Genomic DNA, 20,266 nt, shown 5'->3' with positions numbered 1-20,266 from the left:
ACCCTCTGAGTAAAGAAATTCTTCCTCATCTCAGTCCTTGAATGGCTTACCACTTATTCATTGACTGTGAGTCCTTATCCTTGACTTTGCCATCATCAGGAACATTCTTCCTGAATCTAGCCTGTCCAGTCCCAAAATGATTTTATATGTTTCTAAGAGATCACCTCTCATTCTTTTAAACTCCAGTAAATAGAAGCCCAATCAATCCAGTCTTTCCTCATATATCAGTCCTGCCATCCTGGTGAACTTCGCTGGTCTCCCTCATTAGCTAGAATTTCCTTCCTCAGACAAGGAGACCAAAACTGCAGTCAGTACTCAAAGTGTGGCCTCACCAAGGTCCTGTATAACAGCAACAAGACATCCTTACTCCGATACCCAAATCCTCTCACTATAAAGGAAAGCATGCCATTAGCTTTCCTCACTGCCTGCTGCACCTGCATGCCAACCTTCAACAACTGTTCCACCATGACACTCAGGTCTTGTTGCACCTCACCTTTTCCTAAACTGCCACCATTCAGGTATTAATCTGTCTTCCTGTTTTGTGTCCAAAGTGGATAACTTCACATTTATCTTCATTATATTGCATTTGCTGGGTATTTGCTCAGTCAGCCAATCTGTCCAAGTCAACCTGCAGCATCTGAACATCCTCTTCACAGCACACACTATCACCCAGCTTAGTGTCATCTACAAATTTGGAGATATTGCATTCAACACAGCCATCCAACTGCTAATAACTTCTCACTGAGGTCCTTTACACAACATCTGTTATTCTGCTGACTTTAGAGCAGTACATTGAACTGCCACATCATCAAGAGCCCACATCTTTCTCATTCTCATAATTTCTGATTTTCATTCAGTTTGTCTCCTTTGAACTCCTGTTCAAACTGTCCTGAGTGATCTGTTGAAAACCTGCCAACAAACCTCACTTCTAAGATTGCGAAGAAATGAATGTTATATTCCAACACCTGTTGAACTAGATGTGCCATAAAGACCACTTTTTCACAGAGAATTTTGGCTTCCTAGGTACAATTTGACACACAGGAAATGGAGTTCAGTACAATACTCACTCTCCACCTTATTGATCACTCATTCAACCTGTAACTCTTTGCAGCCTCTTAATATCTTCCTCACAGTTACAAATACCCCCAGCTTTGAACTGTTAGCAAATACAAATACATTCATCTCTGTCTCTGGAACTCAATTACTAACATAGACTGAAAATATTGGAGGTCCACAAGTGATCCTTGTGACATTCCATTGATTAAAGCCTGCCAACTTGAAAACACCCTATTTTCCCCTTCTCTTGTTGCCTGTTCATTAAATAATTCCCCACCTGTGCTGATATATCACCCTAACTTCATAAAATCTTAGCTTTTGTATTCACATTTTGTGCGGTACTGCATCAAATGTCTTTTGGAAATACAAAGACAGCATATCCATTCACATCCATAAAAAAAGCAAAGGCAGCAAAAGGGAGGCATGAGAAAGGACTTGTCAACAGGATTAGAGAGAGTCCTGGGTTATATATTGCATTAAAGGGAAGAGTTTAACCAGGGAAAGAGTGTTAAATGAATACTTCTCTGCAGTCTTTGCTCTGGAAAAGGAACATCAGTAAGGAATTCAGGAAAAGGGACTGTGAGGAACTTGCACAGGTTGACATAGAAATTGGGGAAGTATTGGAAGTTTAAAAATGGATAAATTCCCTGTCCCGGATGAACTGCTTCCCAGGTTGCTATGGGAGATGTGGCAGAAAATTGCAGGGGCTCTGATACAAATTTTTAATTCTTCTCTGGCCACAGGGTAAGTGCCAGAGGACTGGAGGATGGCTTCATGTGTTTCCACTTTTTAAGAAGGGTCGTAGACATGAATTAAGAAATTACAGACCGGTGAGTTTTACATAAGCGGCAGGGAAACCATTGGAACCAACTCTGAAGGAATGAATAATTATCCATGGAAGGCATGGGTTAATTAGGGATAGTAAGCATAGCTTTTTCAGAGGGAGGTCATGCCTAACAAATTTGTTAGAATTTTTTGAAAATGTAATCAAGTGTGTGGATGATGGAAGTTCAGTTGATGTAATTTATATGGATTTTAGCAAAGTTATTGATAAGTCCTACAAGGGAGAATGTTTGAGATGTTTAAAGCACATGGAATTGAGGGAAACTTGGCAAGATGGATCAGAAACTGACTTAGTAATAGGCCACAAAGAATAGCAGTACAAGGCTGTTTGAGTGACTGCAGTGCAGGGTCCAGTGGTGTACCACAAGGATCAGTACTAGGACCCTTATTGTCACATATAAATGATATAAATGAAAATGTAAGCAAATTTGCAGAACACACCCAGATTGATAGAGTGATTAATAGCAAAGTAGATGGTTTTAGGTTATAGGAAGATATAGATGGATTGCTCAGATGGGCAGAGCAATGGCAGGTGGTATTTAACCTTGACAAGTGTGAGAAGATTCACTTTGGAAGAAGAAACAAGATGAGGGAGTACTTAATGAATGGCAGGAAACTGGATACCCTAGAGTAACAGAGGGATCTTGGGGTAATTATTCACAGATCCCTGAAATCGGCAGAGTCTGTGAATGGGATAGTTAAGAAGGCAAATGGGACATTTGCTTTCATGAATTCTCGCATAGATTTTAAGAACAAGGAAGTGATGTTGGAGTTGTACAGAGCATTGGTTAAGCCACAGCCGGAGTATTGTGTGCAGTTCTGGCCACCTCACTACAGGAAGGATGTGATAGCACGAGAGAAGTACGGAGATGATCCACCAAGATGTTGCTTGGGATGGAGACATTGAGCTATAAGTAGGCCTGGATTGTTTTCTTTGGTGCAACGAAGATTGAGGTGGGGCATGATTGAGGTGTATAAGATAATGAGGGATACGGACAGGGTGAATAGAGAGTAGCTAGTTATCTTTATTGAGGGGTCAATCATGAGAGGCCATATTTTTAGGGTAAGGGGCAAGAAATTCAAAGGGTTTGTGGGGAAAAAAAGACACTCAGCCATTGGTAGGAATTTGGAATGCACTGCCCGTGAAAGTAGTGGAGCCGGAAACTCTACAACCTTTAAGAAATGTTTCAATAAGCACCTGAAGTATCATAACACTCAAGGATATGGGACAAGTGCAGGAAATTGGGATTAGTACACTTTAGTGGTAATTATGTCAGTGCAGACCTGATGGGCCAAAGGGCCTCTTCTGTCATGGGTGAGTCTATGAATTCATTCCCTTTCATCTGTCCTACTAATTATATCTTCAAAAGACACCAATAAATTTGTGAGACAGGATTTTCCTTTTGTAAAGCTATGTTTACACACCCACTGATCTCAGTTCAATGTTAAGACTTACTTAACAATAAACTCCAATACGAAATGTAACTCCCTGTTTTCTCTCTCCCTCCATTCTTGATAGCTGTGTTTGCTAACATTCAAGGTCCATGACAAATGCCAACCTCCTGACCCTACATGCATCCCTGGAACATCTGGATAACAAAGATTCCTACATCAGACTCCTATTTATTGACTTTAACTCCACCATCAACACCATAATTCCAACTAAACTTAGCTCTAAATTCTAAGACCTTGGACTCTGTTCCCGGCTCTGCAACTGGATCCTTGGCTTCTTGACCTGTAGACCACAATCAGCAAGGATAGGCGACAATGCCTCCTCCACAATAATTCTCAACACCAGTGCCCCACAAAGCTGCATACTCAGCCTTTTATTGTAGTCCCTATATACCCACGACTGTGTAGTCAAATTCAGCTCTAACTCCATTTACAAATTTGCTGCTGACACGACCGTTGTGGATCAGATGTCACACACTGATGAGACATGGTACAGGGAAGAGGTAGCTAGCTTAGTGGCATGGTGTAAAGACAACAATTGTTCCCTCAATATCAGCAAAATGAAGGAGCTGGTCATTGACTTCAGAAAGCGGAGCGGAGGACACATCCCTGCCCTTATCATTGGTGCTGTGGTGGAGATGATCAAGATCTACAAGTTCCTCGAAGTAAATATCACCCAACAATCTAGCCTGGCCCATCCACATCCATGCTACAATTAAAAAAGCACACAAAAGGTGCTACTTCCTCAGAAGGCTAAGGAAGATCAGCATGTCCACAACCACTCTTATTTTATAAATGTCCCATAGAAAGCATCCTATCTGGATGCATCCTAGCCTGATTTGGCACTTGCTCTGCCCAGACTGCAAGAAATTAGAGAGTTGTGAAGCCCAGTCCATCATGCAAACTAGCCTTCCATCCATTAACTCCATCTACATTTCCTGCTACCTTGTAAAAACAACAAATATAATCAAGGATCCACCCACGCCAGTGATACTCTCTTCCATTGGGCAGAAAATACAGAAGTTTGATACCATGTACTAACATGTAAGAACAGCTCCTTCCCTGCTATTATCAGACTCATTAACAGACCCCTCATATATTAGAGCTGACCTTTTTCTGCACCTTCTCTTGTAGCTGTAACACTATGTTCTGCATCTGTTCTATTACCCTAATATATTTAGGTTAAGTATGATTTGTTTGGACAGCTTGCAAAACAATGCTTTTCTCTGTAATCCTGGTACATGTGACATTAATAAATCAAATCAAACATTCCTCAGACTGCTTTAGAATCAAAGGAATGAGTAAATCCTAACGTGGACATTTACTTGCTGCTATCTCTATTTGAAAGTTATGAGTGAGGATATCAAATCTTGGGGCTTTATCAACTATTAGCCTCTTGAGTTTTTAGTTGCTGATTTCTAGCTCTACCTGCAGATGAAGTATGATGTGGATATATGTGAGGTCATCCCTTTTGGTAGCAAAACAGGAAGGTAAGAATGGTAATAGATCGGGAAAGGGGATTCGGGTCCAGGAGCAGGGATGTCTTGCTGAATTGATGAGACAACACCTAGTGTATTGTTGCAGTTTTGAACTCCTTATCTAAGGAAGGATATTCTGGCTATGGAGGGCATTCAAAACTTTACCAGACTAGTTCCTGGGATAGCAGGACTGCATATGAACAGAGATTGGGTTAGTTGGGATTACGTTTACTGGGGTTTAGGAGAGTAAGGAGCGATCTCAGAAACTTATAAAATTTTGACAGGACTAGGCAAACTAAATGCAGGAAGAGTGTTCTTAATGAGTGAGAAATCAAGCATGAGGGGTCACGGTCCAAGTTGCAGGGTAGGCCATTTAGGACAGAAACAAGGAGAAATTTTTTTCACACAGTGCAGTGAAGATTGTCCCTTTGGTACAATCCCATGGAAGCGCATGCAGGCCATGAGTCAAACACCATTTTTCCCCCAAGAGACATGCACCCAATTCCTTGTCATATTCATTCTACTCCCGCGTACTCACAGCTCAAGCAACAATTCAGAGTTTGTTATCTCTGGGTTCATGTATTTCTACCAGCCCCCAACCCCCACCCCCGGTTGCTTGGCCTTCCTTTGCAAAGCCCTTTTCTATCTCTGCCGTTGGTATCCACTTTGGCCATGAAACTAAATCCTTCCTCTCCCACTGCAAATTCCTCTCTAGCCTAGTGGAGATTTCCTTAACCTGGGTCACCATTCCAGATCACATCCAGTTCTTGTTCTTTCCCCAATTGATTCATCATGCACCAGCTGTGGATCGCTCTCCCCTGAGATTCACAATGTTTAAATCCCACAAGTTGCTGGTGGTCAGCTTGGGAGAGACCCCTGCCAAGCCAGATCGAAAGAAGGTCCCTGCTGGGCCAGTTTAGGAGACAATCCCTGCCATAGAGTATGAGTGGGTTCCTGCTCGGACAGGTTAGGAGTGGATCTAGATTTAAACAGAAGTTCCTTTATAGACAACAGAATGTCATCTGGTTGATCTCCTGATTTTGTGCATAGTTGCCACAAATCGTTTGCATTTAGCTTGTATCTGACCTCTACATCGCTCATTCTGTTGACAAAATTGGCTGCACTGCCAATCAGTTTCCACTGTGCAGATACATCGAGCTCTTGGAACCATCAGCGACACACTTGTCTCCACTTTGTCCGAACGTTTATGTCTTTGCACATTCGTTAATCCATATGGTACAATTCGTCTGGAATTAAGATGCCATAACATTAAGGACGAGGAAAATGCCCTGTCAGAAAAGGTCAAAAATCTCAAAAACAAGTCACTGTGCAGTCAACATCATGTGTTCTCTTTGAAACACTATTCACCTACTCCACCTCCTCATCCCAATCCCCTCTTCTCCCTCCTGCCCTCCCCACTCAGCTCCAGTCCCCCTCATCTGCTTTGCCCCTCCAAATCCTCTTCTTTCTACTTTCCACTACCTTCCTCACCTCCCCATCCCACATACTCAAAAATTGGCCTACATTCCTTTTCTCATTCCTCCATTTTCTTAGCCTCACATCACTGCCCTCCAAATTCAAAACACTCCTTGTTTTTCATAAAGCACAACCACTAGGAACAGAATTAAGCCATTCAGCTCCTCCATCCAATTCCATCATTCAATTAGATTATTGCTCTCCTGTGTCTTCCCACCACCTCTGACTCTTTTATCAATTGAAAATATATTCAAATTCACCTTGAATTCTTGCAAAGTCCCAGACCCTAGTAGACAGTACACACTGTTGCTTTTGTGTTGCCAGCGAGAAAGGGTGAATATTGACATGGTAGATGTAGTGCCAATCAAGCAGCTGCTTCTTCTGAGATGGTGCCAATCCTGTTATTGAGGCTACTACCACTCAGGCAAATGGGGACTATTCCATCACATTCCTGACTTGTGTCTTGTAGACAGGTTTTGGGGAGTCAGGAAGTGAGTTACCCATTCCAGAATTCCTAGCATCTGAACTTCTTTTATAGACACAGTATTTATATGGCAAGACCATTTCAGTTTATGGAGGGTGGCTCTGTGGCTGGCACTGCTGTCTCACAGTGCCAGGGACCCAGGTTCGATTCTAGCCTCAGGCAACTGTCTGTGTGGAGTTTGCACATTCTCCCCATGTCTGCATGGGTTTCTTCCGAGTGCTCCGATTTCCTCCCACAGTCCAAAGATGTGCAGATTAGGTGGATCGGCCATGGGAAATTGCCCACAGTGTCTAGAGCAGGATAGGGTAGGGGATGGGTCTGGGTGGATTGCTCTTCAGAGGGTTAGTGTGGACTCGATGGACCAAATGGCCTGTTTCCATACTGTCGGATTTCTATGAAGTTTCTTGTCAATGGTGACTCCCAGATGGTCAGAAGAAAATTACATCATGTAAAGGAGCAGGATTAAATTATTCAGCCCTTTGAGCCTGCTCCAACATCCAATAAGATGATAACTAATTTACCACAATACCATTTTTCCAAACCTCATGTCCCTTGAGACCATTAATATTGTGAAATATATTTGATCTCTGTCTTTAACATGCTCTATGCTCTACAGCCTCCTGGAGTAGAAAATTCAAAAATTCACCATCCTATGAGTGATGAAACGTCTCCTCAGCACAGTCTTAACTATCTTGCATTTTATCTAAAAATACGTCCTCTGATTCTACATGATACAGCCTGGTAAATCAATTGTCCCACACCTATTTTGTCACTCTGTGTAAGAGTTGGTTCACCTCAATTAGATCATCTCATATTCTTCAAAACTGTAGAGAATATAGGCCCTGACTCCCCAATGGTAATGCCATTGGATGCTAAGGAGGGTGGCCATTACTTGGCATCTGTGTGGTGTGAATGTTACTTGCCACTTGTTAGCTCAAGCCTAGATCTTGTCCAGATCTTGTTGCATCAGAAAATAAACTACTTCAGTATCTGAGGAGTTGCAATTGTTACTGCATATTAAGCAATCACTGGCAAACATCCCTACTTCTGACCTTATGATGGAAGCAAGGGTTTTGATGAAACAGCTGAAGTTAAGTGGTCTAGGACACTACCCTGAGGAACTCCTTAAAGATGTCCTGGAACTGGGTTGACTGACCTCCAAAAATCACAATCATCTGTTAGTAGTAGGTAAAGCTCCAACAAGTAGAGACATAACTCCTGATTCCCATTGACTTCAGTTACTCTCGAGCCTTGATCGTAGAATCACAGAGTACAGAAGATGACCTTCATCTTTTCCAGTCTGTACTATCAAAAAACACACTACTACTTACACTAGCCCCATTTTACCACATTATACCCATAGACATGAATGCTGTGACACTGCAAAGGCTCATCCAAGTACTTTTTAAAAGGTTGGAGTCTGTATGTTCCAGACCCCAACACCCTCTCAGTGAGAAAACTTTTCCACAGTCCCCTCTCAGCCTCTTGCCTTCTGCATTAAAATCATGTCTCATTGTTATTGACCCTTTGACTTAGGGGAACAGCTGATATCCACGAGATTCACTCTCACCTCCCCTCTGAATTTCAGCTCTTTTGTCCATGTTCTATTGTCTTCCCCCATTTATATGTTGAGTTCCACAGGGCTCTGTCCTTGGGCCTCTACTGTTTGTAATTTTTATTAATGACTTGGACGAGGGAATTGAAGGATGGGTCAGCAAGTTTGCAGACGACACAAAGGTCGGAGGTGTCGTTGACAGTGTAGAGGGCTGTTGTAGGCTGCAGCGGGACATTGACAGGATGCAGAGATGGGCTGAGAGGTGGCAGATGGAGTTCAACCTGGATAAATGCGAGGTGATGCATTTTGGAAGGTCGAATTTGAAAGCTGAGTACAGGATTAAGGATAGGATTCTTGGCAGCGTGGAGGAACAGAGGGATCTTGGTGTGCAGATACATAGATCCCTTAAAATGGCCACCCAAGTGGACAGGGTTGTTAAGAAAGCATATGGTGTTTTGGCTTTCATTAACAGGGGGATTGAGTTTAAGAGTCGTGAGATCTTGTTGCAGCTCTATAAAACTTTGGTTAGACCGCACTTGGAATACTGCGTCCAGTTCTGGTCGCCGTATTATAGGAAAGATGTGGATGCTTTGGAAAGGGTTCAGAGGAGGTTTACCAGGATGCTGCCTGGACTGGAGGGCTTATCTTATGAAGAGAGGTTGACTGAGCTCGGTCTCTTTTCATTGGAGAAAAGGAGGAGGAGAGGGGACCTAATTGAGGTATACAAGATAATGAGAGGCATAGATAGAGTTGATAGCCAGAGACTATTTCCCAGGGCAGAAATGGCTAGCACGAGGGGTCATAGTTTTAAGCTGGTTGGTGGAAAGTATAGAGGGGATGTCAGAGGCAGGTTCTTTACGCAGAGAGTTGTGAGAGCATGGAATGCGTTGCCAGCAGCAGTTGTGGAAGCAAGGTCATTGGGGTCATTTAAGAGACTGCTGGACATGTATATGGTCACAGAAATTTGAGGGTGCATCCATGAGGATCAATGGTCGGCACAACATTGTGGGCTGAAGGGCCTGTTCTGTGCTGTACTGTTCTATGTTCTATGTTCTATGTTCTAACTCCACCCCCAAATTCGCAAATGACACCCCCTCTCTATGCTGCCTCCAATCCCTACAATGTGTTCCTCAGCTTTCCACCCAAAGCAGTGGCCCCTGATAACACAAAATAAAAACCAAAATAACAACAGAAGCTGCAAATCTGGAACAAAAACAGAAGTTGCTGGAAAAGCTCACCAGGTCTGGCATGCATCTGCGAACAAAAAAAATGTTCTGAGGAAGGGTCACTGGACCCAAAATGTTAACTCTGATTTTTTTCTTCACAGATGCTGTCAGACCTGCTGAGCATTTCCAGTAATTTCTGTTTTTGCCCCTGATAACACCCTATGTTGACTTTTAGTGCATGGATCTCCTGGACTAACTATGACCACCCCTCCTGGAACAAGTTGAATGGGTAGTCCAGAGTGATAACTGACCAGCTCTCTGAAAGACCTCGCATGATTCCTGGACTGGAGCCATGGGGCTGACCGTGGTCCACAGTCCAGCCTGTAGAAGTCTGGAATTCCAGGCCCTGACTGCCCCGAGCAGCTGACTGGCCACACCCAATTCCCAAGACTGATATCAGAGGCAGTCCTTGGCTTACTGACCCTGAATGTCTCCATAGACTTTGGTGAGGACTTCTCCCTGAAGATGTTCAGACATTACTGCCTGCTTGCTGCACATGCTGTGCTTTTGCTGTATCTAGCACACAGTGCTGGCTCAGATTCATGCAGCGCACTGCATGATGTACTCCCTTTGGCTCAGGATTGCTAACAACCAGTAGCATTTTTGCTTCTGTGCAAAAAGGCAAGACAAGACAGAAGGACTGCAAGTCTTTCATTCCTAGCTGAGAAGGCAAAGCACAAGAAAGCAAGACAAGGCCAGGCAAGGCAGAATGCTGTAAGCATGAAAGTAAGCATGGAATAAATGAGTGCTAAGAGAGTGAGCAGGCAGCCCCGAGGTGCAGTCCCCTCTCGGATTTGCGAGCTTATCCCTGTGCAGAAAGTGTCCTGACGCAGTAATCCAATAAAAGGTGCCACAAAACCATATTTCTGGAGAAACTCAGCAGGTCTGGCATATTTGCGGAGAGAGAAACAAAGTTAATATTTTGGGTGCAGTGACTCTACTTCAGACTGATAGTAGGTAGGAAAAGGAGGTAGTGAGGCTGATGACAGATGATCGGGGAGGAGGAAAGTGCCGGAGAAGAAATTGTTAGACAAAATTAAAGATCATGGGATTAAGGTTAATAGTTTGAAATGAGGATTGATTAGTGGACAAAAAATAAAGAGAAAGAACAAGCAGATTCCTTTGACATGAATGGATGCATCTAGTGCCTGCTACAAGAATGGTGGTGGACAGTTAAATAATTCACCGCAGGAGGAACAAGCTTCACAGATATCCCCATACTCAATGATGGGGGAGTGCTACACGATTCCAAAAGATCAGGCTAAAGAATTTGTAACAATCGTCAGTCAAAGTGCCATGTGGATAATCCATCTCAGCAACCTCCACAGATCCTCAGCAACACAGATGCCAGTTTTCAACCAAATTGTTTCACTCAAAAAATGGCTAGCAGCACTGGACACTGCAAAGGTTATGGACCCTGAGAAGTTTCTGGCATTAGTACTGAGGACATGTGCTCTAGACGTTGTTGCAACCCTAACCAAACCTGTATTGGAGCCTCAGTTGTTCACATCATTTATTCACATCATATTGGAAAACATAGTCATACATCCAAATTCGCTGATGACACCAAGTTAGGTTGAATTCTACGCACAGTAGATAATAGCACAAAATTACAAAGGGATATTGATAAACTAACTGAATGGACAAAACTGTGGCAGATGGATTTTGATCTAAGCAAGCATGAGATCCTCCATTCTGGATGGCCAAAAGATAGATCTGGATACTTCCCAGATGGTTCTTTACTCAGAGAGTAGTAAGGGAATGGAACGCTTTGCCAACTTTAGGTACATTTAAGTCGTCATTGGACAAGCATATGGACGTACATGGAATAGTGTAGGTTAGATGGGCTTGAGATCGGTATGACAGGTCGGCACAACATCGAAGGCCGAAGGGCCTGTACTGTGCTGTAATGTTCTATGTTCTATGGTCTTAAGTTAAACAAAAAAATTGGTGCAGAAAATATTAAAGAAAACTTTTAGAATGCTGCTTATATATCTATAGGACTACTAGGATCTGTAATGCTGTCATTAGACAAAACTCTGGTTAGACCCCACTTTGGAGTACTGTGAGGAGATCTGGCATCTCACCTTAGAAAGGATATATTGGCCTTGGAGTTTACAAGAATGATTCCTTGTCTTCAGGGGTCAAGTTATGAGGAAAAATGTACAAATTAGGCCTGTTTTCTCTAAAATTCAGAAGGTTAAGGGGTGATCTGATCAAAGTCTTCAAGATTATGACAGGAAAAGATAGGGTAGATAAAAGTAAACTATTTCCACTGGTTTGGAATTCTAGAACTAGGGGGCATAGTCTAGAATTGGGGTCAGACAATTCTGGGCCTGGAACGTCAGCTTTCCTGCTCCTCTGATATTGCTTGGCCTGCTGTGTTCATCCAGCTCTACACCTTGTGATCTCAGAAGCCAGATGAGGTTCTGCCAGGGCCACTCAGCTCCTGACCGCATAACAGCTTTGGTTGAAAAATGAACAAAAGAGCTCAATTCTAGAGGTGAGGTGAGTGCATGCAACCCATGACATCAATGCTGCACTCGACTGAGTGTGGCATCAAGCAACCTTCGCAAAACTATAAAAGTTTTGAGTATAAATGTTGGCCAGTCGTGTTTCAACTGTATAAGACTTTGGTCAGGCTACATTTGGAGTACCGTGTGCACTTCTGGTCACCACACTATAGGAAGTATGTGAAACCTCTGGAGAGGTTACTGCATCCACTGTACCCGGTGTGGTTTCCTCTACATTGGGGAAACCAAGCGGAGGCTTGGAGACCGCTTTGCAGAACAGCTCCGCTCAGTTCGCAACAAACTACTGCACCTCTCAGTCGCAAACCATTTCCACTCCCCCTCCCATTCTTTAGATGACATGTCCATCATGGGCCTCCTGCAGTGCCACAATGATGCCACCCGAAGGTTGCAGGAACAGCAACTCATATTTCGCCTGGGAACCCTGCAGCCTAATGGTATCAATGTGGACTTCACCAGTTTCAAAATCTCCCCTTCCCCAACTGCATCCCCAAACCAGCCCAGTTCGTCCCCTCCCCCCACTGCACCACACAACCAGCCCAGCTCTTCCCCTCCACCCACTGCATCCCAAAACCAGTCCAACCTGTCTCCGCCTCCCTAACCTGTTCTTCCTCTCACCCATCCCTTCCTCCCACCCCAAGCCGCACCCCCATCTACCTACTAACCTCATCCCACCTCGTTGACCCATCCGTCTTCCCTGGACTGACCTATCCCCTCCCTACCTCCCCACCTATACTCTCTCCACCTATCTTCTTTTCTCTCCATCTTCGGTCCGCTTCCCCCTCTCTCCCTATTTATTCCAGAACCCTCACCCCATCCCCCTCTCTGATGAAGGGTCTAGGCCCGAAACGTCAGCTTTTGTGCTCCTGAGATGCTGCTTGGCCTGCTGTGTTCATCCAGCCTCACATTTTGTTGTCTTGGATTCTCCAGCATCTGCAGTTCCCATTATCTCTCACAGGCAGATAGGGATTAGTTTAGGATAACATCGTTGTTGACAATGGTGGTCTGAAGGCCTTGTGCTATTGTTCTGTGTTCAAAAATGCAGTCAATGAGAATTCAGAGGAAAAAGTTTCCATTGGTTGGAATTATGCCTAGAATAAAGGAAGATGATTGTCATTGTGGACAGCCATCTCAGCTCCAGGACATCTTTGCAGGCGTTTGGTCTAACTATTTTGAGCTGCTACATCAATGACCAACGTCATAAGGTCAGAGTGACATGTTTCCTGATGATTTCACAATTTTCAGCACCATTCACAACCGAAGCAGTCTGTGTCCAAATGAAACAAAATCTGAACAACATTCAGGGTAGGGCTGATAAGTGGTAAGTAATACTTGTGCCACACAAATGCTAGGCAACGATCAATTATAAAGAGAGAATCAAACCATCACTTCTTGACATTGAACTATGTTACCATCACTGCGGATCCCTCAATATCAACAATCTGGGGGTTAACATTGATTATTTAATCAATGACCTGGGCATAGATTTAAGGTCAGGTTTAGAAGAAATGTGAGAAAAAGCATTTTCCCCCAAAGGGTGTCGGGATTTTGGAACTCATTGCTTGTAAAGTGGAGGCAGAAACTCTCATAATATTTAAGTAGCATTTAGATTGTGCAGTTGCGATGCGAAGGCATACAAGTCTCTGGGCCAAGTGCTGGGAAATGGGATTAGAATGTTTAGGTGATTGTTTATGGCTGGTAAGGATGTAATGAGCCAAAGGAACTATTTCAGTGTTCCAGATCTCCATAACTCTATTAACTGAACTGGTCTAACCATGTAAGTACTGTAGCTACATGAGCAGGTCAGAGACCATAAGACCATTAGAAATCGGAATGTGGGAGATTGTTCAGCCCTTCAGATCTGCTCCACCATTCATTTGGATCATTACTGATCTGACAATTCTCATGTCCACTTTTCTGTTCTTTCCCCATTATCCTTGATTTCCTGACTGATCAAGAATTTGTCTCAGTCTATAATGTAGGCAAGGACCCAGCCCCCACAGCCCCCCATGGCAAGACTGTCAACCCTCTGAGAGAGAAAAAAAGTCTTCTTCACTCACTCTTAAATTGGCACCCCTTTATTCTGAGACTATGAGGGGAAACCTCCTCTCAGCATTTAGCCCCTAAACAGTCCTATATGTTTCAATGAGGTCACGACTCATTCTCTAAACGCCAGTGAGTAATTTCCCAAACTTGTTCAGCCTTTGCTCATAAGACAATCCCTCCATATTCAGGGTCATCCTAGTGAAACTTTTCTGAATTGAAATATGAAATAACACCTCTCCTGCTCACACTACTCCAGATGTGGTCTCACCAGCACCTTGTACAGTTGCAGTGAGAAGTCCCTACTCTCATACTCCCACCCCTTTGCAACAAGCACCAACATACCATTAGCCTTCCTGATTCCCTGCTGTACTTGTGTGTTAGTTTTCAATATTTCATGCACAAGTTCCCTCAAGTCCCTTTGCGTTGGAGATTTCTAAATGCCCTCTGAAATGGCCTTAGAAATTCTACTTTGTTCAAGGGCAATTAGGGGATGGGCAACAAATGCTTGCCTTGCCAGTGACACCCAAACATGAAAGAAAAAAGAAAAACATCAGGAGTAAACCATTCAGACTTCAGGCCAGCTGTGCTATTCAGTATGATCATTGATGATTTCCACCTCGACTCCACTTTTTTGCTTAATCCACAGATTGTTTGATTTTCTGAGAGATCAAAATCTGTCTTTCTCAGCCTTGGGTATCCTAAACAGATCACCCACAAGTCTCACGGGTAGAGTTTACAAAGATTTACAACCCCTTGAATGAAGGCAGTTTTTCTCATTTTAGCCCCTGTCCTAAGACTGCGCCCCATGTTCTAGATAGCACAGACAGAAAGAAACAAGCCCTCAGTGTTGAATCTATTGAGTTTCAGAAATAGTCTCAGGATATGGCATCGACTCTCCATGACTGAGAGGATCAACAATGCTTTCACTGGAATGTAGTGGATTTTCAGACATTGAGTACATTTAAGGCTGTGATAGATTTTCTTTATTGGATGCAGTGGTACAGAGTCGAGAACAAATTATTCTGGGAGTTCTCAACTTTGACTCTAGACTGCAGAGAATCTGATCACAACAGGTTAAACATGGCCAAGGATAGGCCCTGCTGATTACTAACTCACTCAGCTGATGAGTCAGTGTTCCTCCATGTCGAACACCTACTGGAAGAAGAACTGAGGGTAACAAGAGAACAGGACGTACTCTTGGTGAGGAATCTCACTGTCCAACACCAAGCGTGGTTCAGTGCCACTGCTATTGGCTGGGCTGCCTGGCTCCTAAAGAACAGAGCTTCTATGGTTAAGTCAGTGGCAGGCAGTGAGGGAAACCCGACCCGATTTCATCCTACAGTCGACTTGTTGTAATTTTTCACATTGTGGGTAGGTGCCAGTGTCGTGGCTGTCACCCTACTCGGAAGGTTACGAATCTTTGGGATTCTCTACTGCAGACAGCTGTCGAAACTCAGTCTTTGAGTTTGTTTAACTTGATAGGTTTCTAAATAGCAATGTTTCAAAGGGATCAGGAGTTGATTTTGGAAAAAGACTTTGAAGTGGTTGATTAGCCATGATTGCACTATTTGGAGGAATAGGTTCAAAGAGCTGAATGGCCTCCCACTGCCCCAGTGTTCCTATATACCTGACCTGAGTTTGAGTTCAGTACACATCTAGCTCCACCTGTTCACAACTTACTCCGGGGTGTTCATCCAGATGACATCTAGGTGGCAGTAGTACACACACTCTTTGTCCTTGTACGAGTAACAGGTACAACGTTTAACACGCGCTCGGGGTCGCACCAGTGCAGCATTGATCCCTGAATGAAAGGGGGCTCGTAGGTCTACCTCCATGCCTCTGGCACTGTTTGAGGGCTCTCCCCCATAGATACCTGCAAAGAAAGAGCACAAGTTGGAGGATTAATCACATTGACAAGCTTCAATTACACTTATATACAGACAAATGAGAGATTCAACAACTGATTCACTGAATACCCCTTCACTTCATTCATTTATTAATTAAACACATGTAGCCATTTTCCATTGATGCACTAAATATTCGCACACTTCATCCAACACTTATCAAATGCCCACCTCATTCTGACCATTAGTTCTGACCATTTACCCCCTCATTCCATGCATTATTTAACAAATCCTCAACATAACATCATGGTGTAAGATCCAGCTAGTAAGTTTACTGCAGTCCTCTCTCCTGGTCTCTCTGCTGGTTGGGAATTATACTGCTTGCTTGATCTAGTCTAGTGAAGGAATGCCACTTTGTAATCCAACAACAAGAGGCTCTTGTCTTGAACAAGATGTAGTTTGCTCCATAATACTAAATGGGAATGGGTTCAGCTTGGGTTCTGCTGGGTCCACTCAACCTAATCTCATTGCAGCTTTGGGTCAAATATGATAAGAGGCAAAGTGAGACTGATTGCCCTTGACGTTGCTTTTAACTGAGTGTGGTATCAAGGAGTCCAAACAAAACTGGAATCAGTGGAAGTCTCACTGCTGGTTGGAGTCAAAACTGACACATAAGAAGATAGTTGTGCTTGTCGGAGGTCAGACGTCTCAGCTCCACCACATCTCTGCAGGAGGTCCTCTGGTTGGTGTCATAGGCCATACCATCTTCAGCTGTTTCATCAATGCCTTCCTTCTATCATTAAGTCAGAAGTGGGGATGTTCACTGATGATTTCACAATTTTCAGCACCATTAATGAGTCACGTGAAACTGAAGCAGTCCATGTCCAAATGGAACAAAATTTGGACAATATCCAGGTTGGTCTGAAAAAGTGGCAGGTAACATTCATGCCACACCAAAGGCAGGCAGTGACCATCTCCAATGACAGAGAAGCTAACCACTCCCTCTTGACATTCCACAGTGATACCATTGCTGAATCCACTGCTATCAACATTGACCGTTAACCAGAAACTGAACTAAATTAGCCATATAAATACAGTGGCTACAACAGCAGGTCAGAATCTAGGAAGTGAGCCATGTTTCCCAAAGCCACACAACCATCTTCATGATAACAACTCCACTGTCTGCATCAATGTGGCTCCAAGAATAATTATGAAGCTTGACATCATTCAAGATACAGCAGTCTACTTGTTTGGCACTACCACACTTTTTCACTCCCTCCACCATTGATGCTCAGTCACTGCAGTGTGTACCATCTACAAGATGCACTGCAGAAATTCACCAAAGATCCATGTTCTTTTAGTGTCACTGTTTCAAAATCCTGAAATTCCCTGCCTTACAAACATTGCATGTCTCCCTATAGCACATGGACTATAGTGGTCACAGAAGGCAGCTCATCAATACCTTCTCAACAGTGACTAGAGGTGAGCAATAAATGCTGGCCCAGTCAGCAACACCTATTTGCCATGAATACATTTTTTTAAAAATCCTCATTACGTTGCTACAATAGACATTATTAATGGGACTATGAGGGAGATTTCGATGTTATTTCTCTTTCCTTCAAGATCCAGTGTTGTTCCCCTGCCTGATGCATGTGACATCTTCATATTGAATAATGTTTAGTTCACTCTTTCAGCATTAACTCTTTCACACCTGTACACAAACATCTCACCCAAGCTTTCATCCCATCAATGTTCTTTATAATCACACTTTCCACAAACTTATCCCCCACAAATTTAGGTGTGGAGTTTTGACTATTCTACAAGAATATGTCATCTTTGGATTTGTGAGATTGGTGGGTCTTTGGGTCGAAGAATCTGTTATTTCATTTGAGGACTGAAAGGTTTTTTTCATTCTGACATTCCTTATTCGGTTTATCCCAGTCGCTTGGTTGACAATTAAGGTGAAGTTCATAAAAAAAGCTGAATATCTTCTTAAATATCGGGCAATTCTTCTCCGTTATTCTACATATCAGCTCATTTTCTCAATTCACGTTGCCAACTCAGTTATCATTCTCTAGAGCGAGACCTTATTTATGCTTAACAATTGAATCTACACTTCTCACCCTCAACCAGATTGTGGAATTCTAGCAGTTATGGTTACTTTTGTGCTTTACAATGCATTTATTAATTAATCCTGCCTCCTTGCCTGCTACCAGTTTTAAAATAGCCTGCTTCTGGGTTGGCATCAGAATGTACTGCTCTTAGAAATCATTCCAAATACAGTTTCTGAACTTGTCTTACAGACTACCTTTACTAAGCTGATGCATCTAATCTGTATGAAGATTAGAAACCACCCATGTTTGTTGCACTAACTTTCTTACAAGCCATAGTAATTTTTTCCTGCATACTGTATAGTGTAGCTACATTGGAGGCCTATGAGCTACTCCCATATGTAACTTTTATTATTACTATTCCTTATCTCTACCCAAACTGATTCTACACCTTACACAGTTCTGAGGAAGGGTCACCGAATCTGAAACGTTAACTCTGCTTTTTCCTTCACGAAATGCTGCCAGACCTGCTGGCCTTTTCCAGCAACAATGTTTTTTTTCCTTGGTTTACAGCACCCATAGTTCTTTCAGTTTTGATTCAACACCCTGATCTTCAGTGGTCACCTCTCACTAATGTAACTTCACCATCCTTAATTAACAAAGCTTACCCCCCGAATCCCCTTTACCTAGCTACCCATCCATTCAAACACATGAATGAGGAGCAAGAATAGGCCATTTGACCTCTCAAGTCTGCTCTGCCATTCAATAATATCATGACTGATTTGTTTCTGTTTTGAATTCCACATTCCCATTCCACATCTACACAAATAGCCTTTGATTCCCTTGTGACCAAGAACCTACTTACCTTCACCTTAAAAAAAATCCAATGACGCTTCATCCATCTCAGACAGAGGTTTCCAAAATCTCACAATGTGCAGAGAAAAAAACATATCTCATAGATTCATAGAATTTAAATTTAATGAGGAGGAGGTATTAGACATTTTAGTGGGCATATAGGTGCACAAATCCCCAGGATGTATTCCAGGCTTCTATGGGAGGCAAGGGAGGAGGTTCCTTGAAGAAATATTTAATACTTTGCTGATCATAGGTGAATTGTCACCCTGGAGGATAGCTATTGTAGTTCCTTTGTTCAAAATTGACAGCAGGAATAGGCCAGAAAATTGCAGACTGGTCAGTCTGATGTCAATTGTAAGGAAATGATTGAAAATAATTTTGAGGACTATACACCAATACTTGGAAGGGCAAGGATTGATCGGGGGTAGTCAGCATGGATTTGTTAGAGGAAAATCCTGTCTTGCTAAGTTAGTTGAGTTAGAATCATAGTCATAGACACTTACAGCCTGCAAACAGACCTTTCAGTCCAACTTGTCTGCGCCAACCAGATATTCTAAATGAATGTAAAGGGCGGCACGGTGGCTCAGTGGTTAGCACTGCAGCCTCACAGCGCCAGGGACCACGTTCGATTCCAGCCTCGGGTAACTGTCTGTGTGGAGTTTGCACATTCTCCCCGTGTCTGCGTGGGTTTTCTCCGGGTGCTCCAGTTTCTTCCTACAGTCCAAAAATGTGCAGGCTAGGTGGATTGGCCTTGGGAAATTGCCCATAGTGTTCAGGGGTGTGTGGGTTATAGAGGGATGGGTCTGGGTGGGATGCTTCAAGGGGCGGTGTGGACTTGTTGGGCCAAAGGGCCTCTTTCCACACTGTAGGGAATCTAACCTAATCATTTGCCAGCATTTGGCACACATCCCTTTAAACCCTTCCCATTCATGTATGATCCAGATGCCTTTTAAATGTTGTAATTGTAACAACCTCCATCACTTTCTCTGGCAGCTTGTTCTGTACATGCACCACCCTCCACATAAAAAAGTTGCCCCTCAGCTCACTTTTACATCTTTCCCCTTTCACTTTAAACCTATGCTGTCTAGTTATGGACTCCCCTATCCTGGGGAAAAGATCTTGGCTCTTCACCCTATCCATGCCCCTCATGATTTTATAGACCTCTGAAAGGTCACCCTTCAGCCTCTGACATTCCAGGGAAAGCACCCCCAGTATGTTCAGCCTGTCCCTATAGATCAAACCCTCCAACCCTGGGAACATCCTTGTAAATCTCTTCTGAACTCTTTGAAGTTTCATACCTTTCCTATAGCAGGGAGACCAGAATTGTAAAAGTGGCCCAACCAATGTCCTGTACATGACCTCCAAACAC

The 20,266-nt window shown here is 43.2% G+C and overlaps 1 protein-coding gene across 2 annotated transcripts in view; it reads right to left on the bottom strand.

Annotated features, from left to right (window-relative positions):
• The window catches only part of LOC125461609 (endothelin-1-like), a 38,003-nt gene that overhangs the window by 5,341 nt on the left and 12,396 nt on the right, over positions 1-20,266 (bottom strand). Inside the window, exons 2-3 of one of the 2 annotated variants that reach the window (XM_059652645.1) lie at positions 15,828-16,020; positions 5,916-6,076 (exon numbers count right to left, since the gene is read on the bottom strand). In XM_059652645.1, the coding sequence (XP_059508628.1) occupies positions 5,916-6,076; positions 15,828-16,020 (354 nt within the window). The remainder of the gene's footprint in view (positions 1-5,915; positions 6,077-15,827; positions 16,021-20,266) is intronic. The other variant, XM_059652646.1, reaches the window with a different exon arrangement.

Source organism: Stegostoma tigrinum, chromosome 19 (assembly GCF_030684315.1).
Source record: "Stegostoma tigrinum isolate sSteTig4 chromosome 19, sSteTig4.hap1, whole genome shotgun sequence".
NCBI lineage: Eukaryota > Metazoa > Chordata > Chondrichthyes > Orectolobiformes > Stegostomatidae > Stegostoma > Stegostoma tigrinum.
This window is presented reverse-complemented; position numbering and strand designations above follow the sequence as displayed.